At 37.1% G+C, this 15,465-nt stretch overlaps 1 protein-coding gene across 1 annotated transcript; it reads right to left on the bottom strand.

Annotated features, from left to right (window-relative positions):
• Positions 1-117: 117 nt before the first annotated feature.
• Positions 118-6,043, bottom strand: RB195_007849 (uncharacterized protein; the record flags this gene model as incomplete). Its single annotated transcript, XM_064181697.1, has 7 exons — positions 118-185; positions 673-780; positions 835-960; positions 2,228-2,420; positions 2,874-3,023; positions 3,359-3,462; positions 5,854-6,043. The coding sequence occupies 7 exons, from the start codon at positions 6,041-6,043 to the stop codon at positions 118-120; spliced, it is 939 nt and encodes a 312-aa protein (XP_064038468.1).
• Positions 6,044-15,465: the final 9,422 nt, after the last annotated feature.

Below are 15,465 nucleotides of genomic sequence, written 5' to 3'. Positions count from 1 at the left end.
CACATTACTCATTTCAAATTGTGATACACAGATTTTTTTTTGTATGAAATAATTTATTTGTTTTATGTAGATCTTCTCACAACTTGACATAGAATAGATATTACTACTATGGCGCTATCAGGTACAGTTGTTTAGCGTTGATCTCAGCTGTCCGCTTTGATGAAGTTGGAACAAGTCTGAGGCACCTAAAATACATTAATTGTGATAGTTAAATCTAGCTTTTTTCTATTAAATCGGGAACGGTTTCATTTGGGGTTGACCGTGGTATTCTTTCTTTCCTACTAATGAATGGGAAGCTTCCTTGGGTAGAATCTCATTCGACGGGAAAAGGTCAGTGTGCAACAATTTTTTTTTCTGAATTTTTGATTTCGTAAAATTTATCTACTACCATAGATAAATCCAAGGATCATCCCATTCTTGCCTTTCATCAAAGTCAATAAATGTACTACGATGTCTGTATATGGACGGCTGTTACATTGTTGCGTTCAGACATCACGTCGTTCTGTTTGTTTGTTTTTTTTTTCTTATCGATGAAATTCTTGTTTCATACTATTTGAAATCATAAAAGTTGCTGGAGTACTCGATTTCTGAATAGAAACTTGGCAAAAGGAAGAAATTTGTTTTTTTTTTCTTTTCATGGTCTACGAGAGAGATGACAACATTGAACAATACCTCCAACATTTTGTCCACAAACGAAAATGTATGGGAATGTCTCTTGTCCGGTTATTCGAATAAGGTCCACAGCCAGTTGACGATGCCAATCCTCATGACCAGCAAACTCTGAGGGTTTAGATGTTGATTTTCAATAAACCTAATAAATTATTACTTGTTTACCTAAGAAATGTGCAGCTACGTCCGCATAACTAACTGCTAGTAGATGCTTCGCCTTTTGACAGGGAACACATTGAACAAGCGTGTACATCATGATCGGATAGCGTTTTGCTTGACGTTCAATATATCCTAAAATTCAATTGCAAAAATATTTATTTATTTGAAATGTTGAAGGAGTTCTTACTTTTTACATCGTAGTATGCCTAAAATAAAGAAACACTATTTTTATAATTATTGGTGTTCCTTGGAAAGAAATTACTGGAAGGGAGAAAACATTATGAATTCCTCCAAAGGTATGATAAGGATCTCTTGGCCTTCACAGAGGAAGAAGAGGAAATCCTAGACTTAGGTGTTTGCTCATGTCATTGTAGTGAATCCCGTTGGGATCTCTAGGATCGGATAGTTGGTCTAATGGGATGTGGGAAGATACGTGAAATACCCTTTAGGTGGAATAGTTTTACCTAAGGGATATTTCCATGAACACTGTCTTACTGTAAGCTTTTTCTTGGCATGAGTGTGCAACCGACTCGCGGGTCTCTTCAGAGGAAACACGTACAGGAACCCAGGAATTCTACTCGAGAGGCAGCCTTATCACGAAATTAGCGATGTTGGGATCTCTCCACGAATAGATACCGGTAGAATTGTACAGTCCGGTTGAAACGACCTGAATCTAAGTACAGAGGCGTACGTTAGAGGATGTGCTCGAAGTGACGAGGTTGAACTGGCAGCTCCGATCGAGGTGGGACCTCCATCGCTCCACTCATCTCCGCAGTCCGAGTGTCACTCGTGAGCGCCAACTCTAACGCTCCGCTTATAGAGCGGCAGCTTACGTAACTGCACCAAGCCTCACGTCGTTTTCACCCGTTTATAGTTCACGAGTATGAGATCACGCTCAATCCTCTTAATATTCCATAAAAGGTCTGCGAAACAACTTTATGTGATCTTCTTTTTTTCCTAACGATATAACTTATTACGCGGAAAAACGCGGACAACTCCATCGTCGCCCAACGTCCTCAGTTCAACTGATATAACTCAGATAAGCAGCAGAAGCTGCCCTATTCCCACAATCGTAGATGTGTTGCGAAATACCGTCGCTCCATCATCCGTAATAAGTTGTATCGTTGAAGGGTTTGGATCACACGAAGCCTAGTCATCCAGGAAAAAGTATGAGGGGGTTAACACGCTTTTTCTGGATTACTAAAGGAAAAGTGATCATTCCCATAGTTGTAAACTGCGCTTTCACCTCCATTTATTCGCTGTTAGATCATAGCATCGTCAATTTCGTGGTATGCTGCGTTCAAACAGCCTCAGGACCCACTCGAGCTTCAAATTTTCAAAATCTTTTAAAAATTCGAAGCTTCAGAAGGATAACTGCTATTAGACGCGTGAATCCTACCAGCATAGGAATATCCGAGGGAAGCTGGAATGTGTTGTGGTGAAGCTGGAGCGTGTTGTGGTGGAACCGGTACGTGTTGTGGTGGAAGTGGAATCTGCTGTGGTAGAACTGGAATCTGCTGCAGTGCAGCCGGCATATGCTGTGGTGGAGCTGGAATCTGTTGTGGAGCATTGTTGCTGTAGAGTACGCGTTGCTGAAACACTAAGTTATCTACAAGAAGAAAAAAACAAAAAAATCTTTCAGTTCTGCAAATTGAGACTGGATTTCTGGACTCATTTCTTAGTGAGTTAACAGAAGTTGCACAATTTCCTGTGGTTTTTTCTCAGGATTTTCTTCTGTACCTAAGACTTTGGTTGTCAGTACTGTTGCACAGTTACTCCTGGCCTTGTTCACATTTCTTTGATTGTTCTAGGATGTTACGAACGTAACACAGTCGCAATTACGTTGCTACTTTCTACCAAACCATCAAACTCTTGTTCAGTTTGATCTATTTACACACGTGTTCTTATTTCGTATCTTACACGGCTCCCAATGAATCCCTCAGGGCTAACATTTCTTCCCGTAAAGGTCCTTCTATGAGTTTCTCTGAGAACTTTTGTTCCTAGCCACATATCCGGCGATTCTCAGCCTCTAACAAATTATTCACCTCCGGCGGCGGTCCTAGATTCGCGTGTTGTTGTTTTGGATTCGGAATCTCGTATTGTTGATGAGGTACAAAACCTGCACTTTCTCCTCGCCAACCGTATGGACCTTTCTCTGCACCGTAGTTCACTGGAGGGACTTCTACGGGGGGTGCCTGAACGAAATACAGTTATTTCAAATTTTTAACCGTATGAAAATATCATGAGTTCAAGCAAAATATGGTTGACGCCGAATATGTTCGACCAGCTCAACGCGATGCATATTCGATACGAGAAGAAGGCAGATGGAAGAGAGAACGCTCGTCAGACAGAAAAATGGCGCGTTGCGGCAGACGCGTCGCGGCTCTCTGGTTGAACACATCCAGCTACATATTTTTTGACTTGAGCGATTTTTTAAATGATTTTTTCTCTTCTTTTTATAATAAGATGATGACAGTGTAGGTGGTGTGATCAGACTTTTCATTTCTATGCGGCAATCAGACTCACCAACCTGTTGTCCATCCGGAAATTGTCTCATTTGCAATCCCGTATATTTCCGCATTTGCGGTCGTCTTCGAAGAGTTTTTTCAGCGGCTTGTCCAGGAGGTGTATTCGCTGTAACGGGCATTTTATATTTTTGTTTTATTATTGTCATTTTATATTACCATTAATCTTATTTATATCTTACTTTACATAAAAAAGAAACAAGTGAGATAACGAAGAAGAGTGAAGAACGGCTGGAGCGTCAATTTGTAGGATTGGAGACACGAGTAGTAGTTTAGTTTCGTAGATCCGACCAGTTTAACGTATAGGTCAACATTCTAGATAATAATTAGAATAAATTCTAGATAATTTAGATAATTTATAGGAGTCATATTCATTTGGAAATTTAAGCATTTTTACTTCAACTTGTCCGGACAACAGCGGTACTCTTCTGGTGTTTTTTTTTCCGTCGGTCCAGTACTTCTTCTGTATCGGACAAGTAGGATGTGTAGATGCTGACCGAAATTTTAAACTGTAACCATGTGTGAGGTTCGGGAAGCGACAATGTTAAAAATTGTGGAGCACCCTAGCGCCATTAAACGATTAGCGCCCTCTGCAAACGTTGCGCCAAACCTTATAGTTCAGTGAAAAATCTGAATTCTTGTTGAAGCTGAAAAACTTTAAAAATTTCAATAAATTCTGAATCTACTGTTTGTAATGGACATAGTCAATAGAAATATGGAAACTTCAAACATCAACACAGTAATATCGAGCCGACATCTTTTTACATGGAGATGTCTCTGGGAAGGATTCCTTAAAGGTAAAATAATTAAAATAGAGGACAAAATTAAAATGGATCGTTTCGCCTCTATCCAGACGATCCATATTAGAACTAGCCTTCCTTGAGGCTCCTCAGTAGGTGAGGAAGGCTAATCCTAAAGGCATCACCCCACAAGTCTGAGGTGTTACGGATTTCCGGTGGAGTATTCGTATACGGCATAGTAGATTATGGAGAGGGGGTGATTCCGTCCATTTCTTCCAAATTGCCGTAGAAAACGACCCGGAAGATACGGCTTCGAGCGTTCCGGCGCACTATTTTCCGCGAGGAGTTCGATTGGAGCGCGCCAGACTTGAGCACGCGCCGCATATTCCGCGCCGTTTTTTACGGGAATTAGGAAGAAATGGGCGGGATCATCTTCCTCTCCACAATCTACGATCCCGTATACGAATACTCCACGTGAAATCCGCCTCAGATTTGTCGGGTGATGCCTTTAGAGAAGAAATTCTTTTCAATACGGTGTTCATCAAATTCCGGGTCTACTTGGTAATACGAGTAAGGTCGATACAAAGAATATAACACGAGAATTCTCTCCATTCATTCGTCATGAAAGAAAAAAGTGTACGACGTTGAAGCGTTTCGCTTCAACTCAGAATCGTTTGGGGTTTACGAAACGCGCCGGCAGCCTTCAACTGACTCGATGGGGTGAGCCGATTTTTAAGGTCTTTCAAACAGCTCTGGTACCAATTGATCGATCCGTGTTGGATGAATGATTTATTTGGTTCTTAAGCGCTTTCGAAAAGTCGAAAAGGTGTAGTCGCAGCCGAAACTCATACCGATTACGCTATACTCGCCGAAATTTGGACAAATTCTTGATAGCTATATCGGGTAATATTTAAAAAAAAACATCAGTAATAAATGGTTTTGATTTGCGCATATCCGGTCTCACATCCAACGAACATTCCACTCTCTTCCTATGTGTTAAATTTATTATATTTTTAATCAATTAGACTGCTTTTTGGCTACAGCTCAAGGAAATCATTTTAAAAACTACTTTTCAACATGCCGAGATTCAAAGACAGTCGAATATGGGCAATTAGACTGCTTTTTCAAAGGCCGCTACAATTTCTTGAATTTCTGCGTCCAGAAAAATCCAGTTACGATAACTTCCACTTAGTGTCCTCGTTCAGTGTTACATGTCCCACCCTACAGTATGCGGAAAGTATAATGTCGCCGATATTTGGTTAGTAGGGGGTATCATATGGCCTTATTCCGACCGTATCATCTCCGCATATTGTCAGCTGAGGTGGTGGTCGTGTCGTGGCTGTCATCGTTGGTGGTGGTCTGTTTGCTCATCACGATCTTCACACCACCTCGGAAGTTCATGCGTTCTGCTTCCGCCTATGGAGAAAGTGACAATAGGGTGGTTCCATTCAGTGAATTAATTTAGTACTTAAAGGAAAGTAGCCCAGTATACATTTCAAAACAAATCCTGCTCATTTTCTCGGGATTTGACCGCAGGACGGTGAAAAAAAGATGTAAATAATAGTAGGAAAATGATGAAACGATGAAAGAAACGGTTCATTTCCTGACTTCTTTGCTCTTTTTGCTGTCATCAAGCATTTTTTGGCAACGTAAATAGAGCAGCTATTCCAATTGTATTATTTAAAAAAAATATTATTTGCAGACATATAAAATATTCTAGGATCAAATTTTGCCTATATTTCTGCTAACTGAATACTAACCTGCCGTTTCCGAATCCTCAACAGCACGAGGAGGTAATGAAACTCGTCGAGGTTCTTCACTATCGTAATCTGGATAATCGTCCAGAGTCGCTGTGACATTTTTTAACCTTCGACCCAACGTTGTGATATCCATTCGGGTCGCTGCACCGATAATAAAACCGATGTTAGCGAGAAGTAGAGTGATTAGCATCACAGCGACGAGGTAAAAAATAGGTGAAATCACTCTGGATACGGTTCGGTAAAGTCGATCGGCCAAATATGGAACAGGGCTGGCTCGGCGAATGCCGGCGATTGACAGTCGGTCGGAGCACTTTTGCGTGGGATCCGCCCACTACTAACCCGAAATCTTGAGGTGCAGTAGATCAAATTCTTTTACGAAAAAAAGTCTCCGGTTCTGATTAGGTAAATATATTTAAAAAATGCGAAATACATTCGAAAAAAATTAAAAATAAATTAATCAAATAAAAATATAAATAAAAAAGCGTCTGTGACCTCTACAGTGACTCGCAATGGACGATCAATGCAGATCAGATCCCTCCTGTCTTTACACTCCTAGAGAAATCTAGCACTAATTTGTTGGCGCTGGAGGTATGGATGGCTTAGTTGTCCTCGGGCAGTGTCGAACCATCGACTGTCAGAGCTCAATGATGACCTCCTTCCATCCAAGAAATTTATCGAAAAGACTGGATCCCGTAATCTTCTGCAGGTCAAGGAAAAGTCGTTTTATCAGTCCAGTTCGACCTCAGACACTAATTATACCTGTGAGGTGAAACGTAAAAATTTTCTCTAACTTACAATACCAAGCATTTTTTCAAGATTTTTTTTTTCATTGTTGAGTGTTTCCTCCGGTAATCCCTCTCATCCGTACATAAATCCGAAACCATTCTCACCGTTCTGTCGTGATTCAACCGAATTTTTCACGTGCGGTCCCGTAACGATATTGGTGATGCGAAAGTGCACATGATCCGCTGTTGGATCGTATGTATTTTTGCGTATGGTAGCAAATAATGGGTATCGATTAAAAATAATAGTGATTAAGGTTAGGACTCTATACACAGAAACACAATAGAAAAGAAAAAAAACCTCTAATTACCAAAATTCAAAATTTCCAATACAAAATTTAATAACACGCAATTGACGGCAATATGAGCCACGGGTACGTACATTGTATAGGCCTAGTTGCTTAGAAGAATACGCAATTACGTACATGATCCTTCTATCCATGCTTTAATATACGAATAAAAGAATGAAAAACTATTAAGAGCAATTTTTTTCAAAGAAAAAAAACAAGGAGTTCGTGACTGCCACTGGGGACAATATTGTCTCGGCTCGTCGTATGCGTCGTAGATCAAAAATAATCCTCCGACCTCATGTGCGCAGAAAATCAAAAGACACGCGCGATATGTGTTAATACACGCGTAAATGCGCTAAGATTCTGTTTCCTGCACTCATTCCGTCTCCCTATTTACTTTTTCCATTCATTTAGACCATTCGCTCTGTTAACCTTCGAAAGGGCTCTAATTTTAATTGCAAATATTTATTTGGATTACGATTTTTACCTTATTTTTAATTTGTGATTTATTTTAATTGGAATTTGGATCTATGAACTGTTGAAATCTTAGCTTTTGCTCTCTAGGATTCATTGCTTCCTGTTGTGTATCCTTCTAGGACATACTCAGGTCAACATCAATGGATTACTAGCTAGTAAAACCAAACTAGTTTTCTGTATCGCTTCAAACTGATACTAAGTTGCTAAAATGAGAAGAAACAATGCATTTTCTCAGGGTTTTAAATATTAATTAGTGTTGTTGTGGTCCAAAAGTTTCCGAGAAGAAATAAATTGAGGGAAAAGGTGGAGAATATCCTTGCATTCAAAAAATAGGTGGTATTTTCTAATTATTTAAGTACGTGAGTCTTAAAAATCAACGAAACTAGGGGAAAGTTGTCACACCGACAAAAATAGGTTTCCTAAACATAAATCGCAAGGAAACAACTACGCAATCGTTATAAGCTGGGACAAATTCCTTCAATTTTAAGCAAGTTTAGATCTGAACTCTTCGTATACAACTCAATTTTCTGTAATTTTTTTCTTGAAGAAAAGATTCAGGATTACATTACTGTGTACTGCTGTATTAATATAAATTACTGTGTTAACATAAATTATATCATTTATGTATTTTGTTTATTATTATTGTTTGTAATATATATTGATTATATCCTGTATTATTTTAAATTAATACTTCTTTTCAACACGTTTTCGGCGGTCAATAGCTCGTTTTCTGCGTTCGGAGCGATATGTGGTAGATCATTGAATTGATCCGATCAAAACTCAGACGATAACATCTCGAATAACTCGAGATTTTCTCATCCGAATCGATTCGATCCGTTCGAATCCGAAAAGTCGTCTCATCTATCCTACATGTTTGCTATCTTTTAAACCTTGTGCTCTTGTTGATGAGGTCCCATTCAGTAATGTAAGTGTTGTTTACTTTGGTACCAAGCGGAAGACGTCACACAGTAGTGTTTACTGGATCAACAATCCACACACAGTTAAGCAAATCATAATCCTGTTCGAAAGTTGCGCAAATCGTCAAATTCAGGTAAATACTTATAATCTCTGTTTGTAGTAGTAGAACTAGTTGAAGCTCTCGAGCCGAAAATGTCGTTTTTCTGGAAAATAACCGCTTAGTATGATTACTTCTGACATTTTCCTATATGTCAGAAATTCTTTAGAATAAACAAATTGTTACATCGCAGCGCGATCGGTTTAGGCGTGACGCAACCGGTTTATACTCGATCGCTCTCGACCAAAGATCTTCAGAGTGGGTGACACGATATATGATGATAATAGTGACATGACATTAATCGACTGTTCTATGGATCTGACATGGTCCTGCTTAAATTATTTACTTAGCTGGGTCAATATGTCAACAATTATCATAAGTACTTTGTTTTCTTTAAAGAAATCCAAACAAATATAACGTTAGCACCTATGAACCATACTTGTGGCTCTCGAGTTTTACTTTTTCTCCCTCAATTCCTTAAAAAAATCACCACCACCACCAACACCTCATCACCGCCTTAGGCTTAGCTTGGGCTTATTTTGCCCTAGGCGAGCCCGCATCTGTAGAGATTGCGTTTTTTCTGCCCGGTTTGAGTAAAATGTGAAAATTGGACCCATTTCCTCCAGAAAACCCTCAAACCTTTGCTTCACATCCATCCGGGTGGTCCCTACAAAAAATCACCACCACCATCACCACCACCAACACCATCGCCACCACCACCACCATCGCCATCGCCACTATCGCCACCACCACCATCACCACCATCACCACCTCATTACCGTATCTTCTTCTATACATTGTATGTCTGTAATTTCTTGAGTAGCTATACTATTTTACGGCACGTGACGAGCAATTTAGAGGAAAAAAGAAAGAAAAAACTTGGGGATGATCCAAAAATGCGATCACATCCTGAAAACTATCATCAAATTTTCGTAGTCGATTAAATCTATGCAAATAGCCGATCGAACTCGATCGGTTTATCGCCGTCGACGGGATGAGAATCCTGTTACGTGTGTTGTACACCGGACGATCTGAATGATCACCATTATACGTCCCATGAATTCCGTTGAGTTCAAACCTTTAACCGAACCCTTTCCCTACGACTGGTTTCATCGTAGTCGTCGTCGTGCGTGCGGAAGCGCAAGCGTATAGACGGCAGATTTTGATCTTGGTCTTCAGATCAGTCGAGTTCTTTATAATTCCTGGAATATTTTTGTGATTTTTCAAGGATGTAGAAATTGATTGAGGTACTTTCTTTTCTGATAACAATTCTATTGCTGTTACAGTTGGTTCATAGTTCACATTAGCGGATTACCGACGCGATGCGTATATATCGACGCTGATTGTCTACAGTACAACCACTGGTACAGTTCCTCTTCCAGAACAGTTCAGACCCTCAACTCGCAATATTTTGAAGTTCTTTGTTGGTGTTTTTTTTCTCATCAAATTGTTTTTGCCACATTTCAATGACGATGAATGCCATTTTTTGGTTTTTTTTTAAATGAGTTTCTTTGCAATTTACTTTTGAATTTTGACCCTGAAATTATTACTCATTACTTACTTTTTAAAAAAAAATATTAATTAAAATCAATTACTCACATTTTTACATGGAACACCGCCACTAATTTGTATCCCAATACTGGTTTTCGAGAAATTAATCCGTCGTGGATCGTTGTAATCCTTGGAAATGTGCGATATTGAGTATTATTTGAAAATGCCATTCAAAAGCAACTGAGCCGATAGTTACAGTTTCAGGCATACGTCTAAAATTTATGTAGTTTTGACCTATGCATAGCCTAAAAGCCTTGGAAAAAAATAACGGAGAAAAAAACTTTCAATAGTTATTTTCAAATTTTCGTGTTCCCAACTCCTAATAATTTTGATGTCTTGCGTATAATCTATTGAAAGCGAATTTTGGGACAGAAATCAATAGGTGAGGTAGAATCTTATGTTGACATTTTATTTCGAAGTCATCATCGATGACAATCCATGTTGGGAGTAATAGTTGATCAGTTCCTTCATTCCCACCATGCTGAACTGTAATGGGATCGAAAAATTATAATTTTATTCCTATTCCTTGCCACGTCTTCTTTCTCTTTCCTCTTTTTCTTCTTTTTTCCTCTTTTTCTTTTTTCCTCTTCTTCGATTATAAAGTCTCAAAAATTCTGGCCGCTATCATAATACTGTTTAGGATTAGGAGTACAGTAGAGCCGGTTCTAGGATAATTCGAAAATATCAATAGAAATCTCGAATTTCCATTCCAATTTCCATTTTTCTTCTTTTTTTTTGTAAAGCACTCTAAAATAGGCTCTCTAGGTCATCAATGTTATCTCTGGGATGGAGGTGGAGAACATTGACCTCAAGCTGAAAAATTCTACCGTACTTCAAGCTTATTCCATGCACATCTATCTATTCTTTACCCGAAAAAATCTGTAGAACATCGTCGCTTCGCCTTCCCAGGATCGTTTGTTAGGTCACTTTTGCGGTGTCCCTAACGACTACGACGTTGCTTCGTGGATAGTTCTGGAAATCGCCCTGAGGTTTTTCTTGAGGATGGCCCCAACGTCGTACTGATTTCTTTACGAAGGCGTAGCCCCTCTTATTTAATTGCAAAATTGGCGGCATTTTTTCATAATAATAATAATAATAATAATAATAATAATAATAATAATAATAATAATAATAATAATATTAATAATAATAACAGTAATAATACTGATAATGGTCGATAAATGATAGTAATAATAATAATAATAATAATAATAATAATAACAATAATAATAATAATAATATTAATATTAATATTAATAATAACAGTAATAATACTGATAATGGTCGATAAATGATAGTAATAATAATAATAATAATAATAATAATAATAATAATAATAATAATAATAATAATAATAATAATAATAATAATAATGGTAATAGTCGATAAACAATAATAAAAATGACAATTTTTTTTTTGTTACAAAACACCGCTCGACGGCACGACACGCGCCGTTTCCGCTGAGTTTTTCAGCTCTTTTACCACGTGGATCAATACAGTACATAGTTATTTCCAAGACAAGTCTGGTACGACGTTTATCGACCCCGAAGGGATTTTGAATCTTGGCTTGGTTGGCCATACAGCGGTTTCGATCCACCAATAACTAAGTCACTGAAGCTGAACGAACCTCTTTCCGTTTGCGCTGCGCTCCGTCCGTCTCGAACAAAATCTCATTGGGAGGGGGCAAGGGGGTTATTTTTATCGCTACCTGAGGATGTGGAAAAGAAGCCAGAACACTCCGGAAAAGAGGTGCCATGCTTCATCAAAATGTATTTCATCTGATAAAAAAAAGAATTATCCGTCGATTTTTAATTGATTTTTTTTTTTGAGCTGTAGCCAAGATTGGTATTGATCGTCTTTATTAAACAATCAATATCAAGAAAATCAATTAAAAACTACGTTTCAGCATGCCGAGATTCGAAACACAGTCGAACATGGGCAATTTCTGTCGATTATTTGTTTAACGAAAGCGTAGAGTAGTGTAACAAGCACTATTTTCTCTAAACGAGGAAGTAACGTGGAAGTGACCTTGGTTAGACCTCTATTTTGATGGATTCGATTTTCTTCCCTGAACAATTGAATGTCGATCTGTATCGATTTGTACGATAAATATTATGACGGGCGGAATTCTTATTATGATTGATCACCTATCACGTTAAGTAAATTTCCGCCCGGTTCCCCGTTGTTCATAGCTTTGAAAAAAAAAGAAAATAAATTGCTGGATACTGTACTGTATATTTGCCATACGATCATCAAAGTATTATTCATTGGCGATTCTTTCCACCCATTCATCGCTTTTTTCCCCTCGAATCCTCGAAATTAAATGGTTTTTTTTTTAAAAGAAATATTGATCTGTTATATGACCAATTTTATTTACGTATTTTGTGGATGTAGACATAATAAAAATCCATAAAATTGCGATTTAAGAACAATGAAATTTTGTACCATATTTTTAACTTCTTTATAACTTTCCTGACAAAATAAAATACATCAAAAATAAATATATATTAAAAGTTTTTCTATTTTAGTTTGCAGTAAAAAATCACACTCTTCCCGTAGACGTGAACAAAGTTTTAAATTTGTACTATTAGGATTAGGAAAACAGTGGAGCCTGTTCTGGAATAATTCGAAAATATCAATAGAATTCCTGAATTTCCATTCCCTATTTTTTCTTTTCTTTTTTTTTGTAAAGCAAGCTCTAAGATGGTTTTTCTGTATTCAATGTCATCTTTGAATGGAACTCTTCTTTACAGAGAAAGGGATTGTATTTTGATCGAATAATAGAGGTTCGAGGGCGAGTACATATAGCGTAGTCGGTAAGAGGTTCCGCTATCTGCCCGATCGATTGAAGGTTCGAATCCGCCCTAGTGCTCACCAAGCCTTTCATCCCTCCAGGGCCCGCATAAATTGGTACCAGACTTGTCTTGTAAACTTGTAAAATTTGTTCCAACCTCTCACCTCTGTGTTACATCCGCTTGAATTAAAATTCAACCAATCAAAAATAATTACTGAATAAAATAATAAAATAATAAACAATTATTTATTTAATAATAATTTATAATTAATAACTTACCAGAGGATAGAAACACTGACATGACCCGTCGGCTAGCCCCCGTAAGTCATTGTAGAGGCCAGTTGAACGTTCGTGAACCTCGAACGATTCTGAATTGAAGTGAACGTGGGGGCGCATCCGAAGCAGATTCCTTCCTTATCCTTTATCCTTCTTCTTCCCTTCTTCTTCTTCTTCTCCTTATTCATCCCTCCGGGGTCGATAAATTGGTACCACACTTGTCTGGGAGGATATAAGCACTGACATGACCCGTCGGCTAGCCCCCGTAATTCATTGTAGAGGCCAGTTACACGTTCGTGAACCTCAAACGATTCTGAATTGAAGTGAACGTGGTGGCGCGGGTCCCAAGCGGATTGATTAACGGTTCTTTATCGTCATTTTAAGCTTAACCCTCTGATTTATTCGCAATGTTTCTGCTACTTTAACCAATGTAAAATTCCCATTTTCCACTCTGGTATTGTATTCTGGATAGAAAAATGTGCACCATTCTACAAAGTAGAGCAAAAACAAAATACGAACACATGAAGAAAAAAAACATTTTACTTTTACTTTTTTTCATAGAGTCTGGTATTTCTCTGCTCAAGAGTTAAATCTCTGTCTATGCAAGGAAAATTCTTATTATTGTAATATTTATGAAAAATATAATGATTCCTCTTTAGGATTGGAATTTTTATGCAGGATTTATGTAGGATTCAGAGAATAAAAAACACTTTAAGGTCGTTCATTCGAGGCCAGGTTAGAGATCTGGGGTTCCACGATATTTGAGGAAAACTTGTCTTAGTCAAGAGATCGTTAGACACCGCTATGCGTTCAAGTTATATTTATTGGCTCAATCCATAAAATATGTCAATAAAATTGGTCATAAAATAGATGAATATTTCTTTTGTGTAGGAATAAGAGAAGAGGAATTCGCTTCAAAAAAATGCTATTAAAATCTGTCGATATAACAAATAAATCGATGAACGATCTGCTAATAAAAATCGAGCGAAATATTCTGTTTGTTTCCCGTGGCGAACGCGTCGAACGAGCGCAGAAGTACCTCATTTTAGACGGCAAAGTTCTTTCACCACGTTTCGCCCCGTCTCTTGTGACGGTAAGGATTCGCTAAAGAATTTCTGGATGCTGTTCAAAACCAATTTCTTCTTCATTTTCGTGAAAAAAGTGCTCATTATTATTCGATGTAGATGAAATTTGGCTTTGAAATGGCAAATAAAGTGGGTTCACTATTTTATGATTCTATTTTTAGTGAAAAAAACGTATAAATGACATATAGGAGTGATGTAGAAGTGGTGATTATTTTTCTCATCAACCTATACGTGTGTTCAACTTTTAAACTTTTTTTCAAACTTATTTTTGAAATATATGTATATATACATTTTTCGTAGTTGAATACTTTAATTTTAACCCAAAAATTCTGCATTGTTTATTGATTATTATTCACAATTAATTAATTATGCGTTTATTTTTTAGTCGTGAAATTATTTACTTATGATTAATTTCTAATGAATTTGAATGCACATTTGTAGTGATTCAAGAAAATTTTATGTGCTTTGATTTTGTTCGTAAGAGAAATGTTAGAAGAATTAATAACTTTTAAGCTTTGCGAAAAAAAAACAACCTTATATAGATCACTGAGACCACCCTATAAAAACTATGCGAAACTATCTATAGTTTATTGGTTATTATTTATTTATTTAAGAATTTATTTATTTATTCATTTGTTTATTCATTCGAGAATCTACTCATTTATGATTTTTTCCTATAAAATAGTTATTAAATAAAATTTTTAAGTTATTATAGTCAAAATAAATTTTCAAGTTATTCAAGAAATTTTTACTTGCTTTGATTTTGTTCGTAAGGAAAATGTTAGGAGAAAAAATAACTTCTTAGCACCGCGAAAAAAAAACAACCTTATATAGACCACTGAGACCACCCTATAAAAACTATGCGAAACTATTTATAGTTTATTGGTTATTATTTATTTATTTAAGAATTTATTTATTTATTCATTTGTTTATTCATTCGTGAATCTACTCATTTATGATTTTTTACCTATGAAATAGTTATTTTATATGGAATTTTTAAGTTATTATAGTCAAGATAAACTCTCAAGTTATTCAAGAAATTTTTATTTGCTTTGATTTTTTTGACAAAGGAAATGTTAGGAGAGAAAATAACTTCTTTAGCACCGCGAAAAAAAAAACAAAGCCAACATCACCCACACGAAACCCATTTCCTTGTCCATTCCTATTCAAATCCTTGTTCATTCAATGATTTCCTTTTTGTTTCGTGGAGGACTGGTTGGAATTGTTGTTCTGCTCCTCTCTGTCTGTGTCCATTGTAAACAGGAATTCTCTAGAACAGCTAATGTTGTTATAAAGAAGAAAACATATGTATGTATGTTGGTGCTATAGTCAATCGGAGGGG

This window comes from Necator americanus, chromosome I (genome assembly GCF_031761385.1).
Source record: "Necator americanus strain Aroian chromosome I, whole genome shotgun sequence".
In the NCBI taxonomy this organism is placed as follows: Eukaryota; Metazoa; Nematoda; class Chromadorea; order Rhabditida; family Ancylostomatidae; genus Necator; species Necator americanus.
Note: the sequence above shows the minus strand (reverse complement) of the source record. Positions and strands in the feature narration are given on the sequence as shown.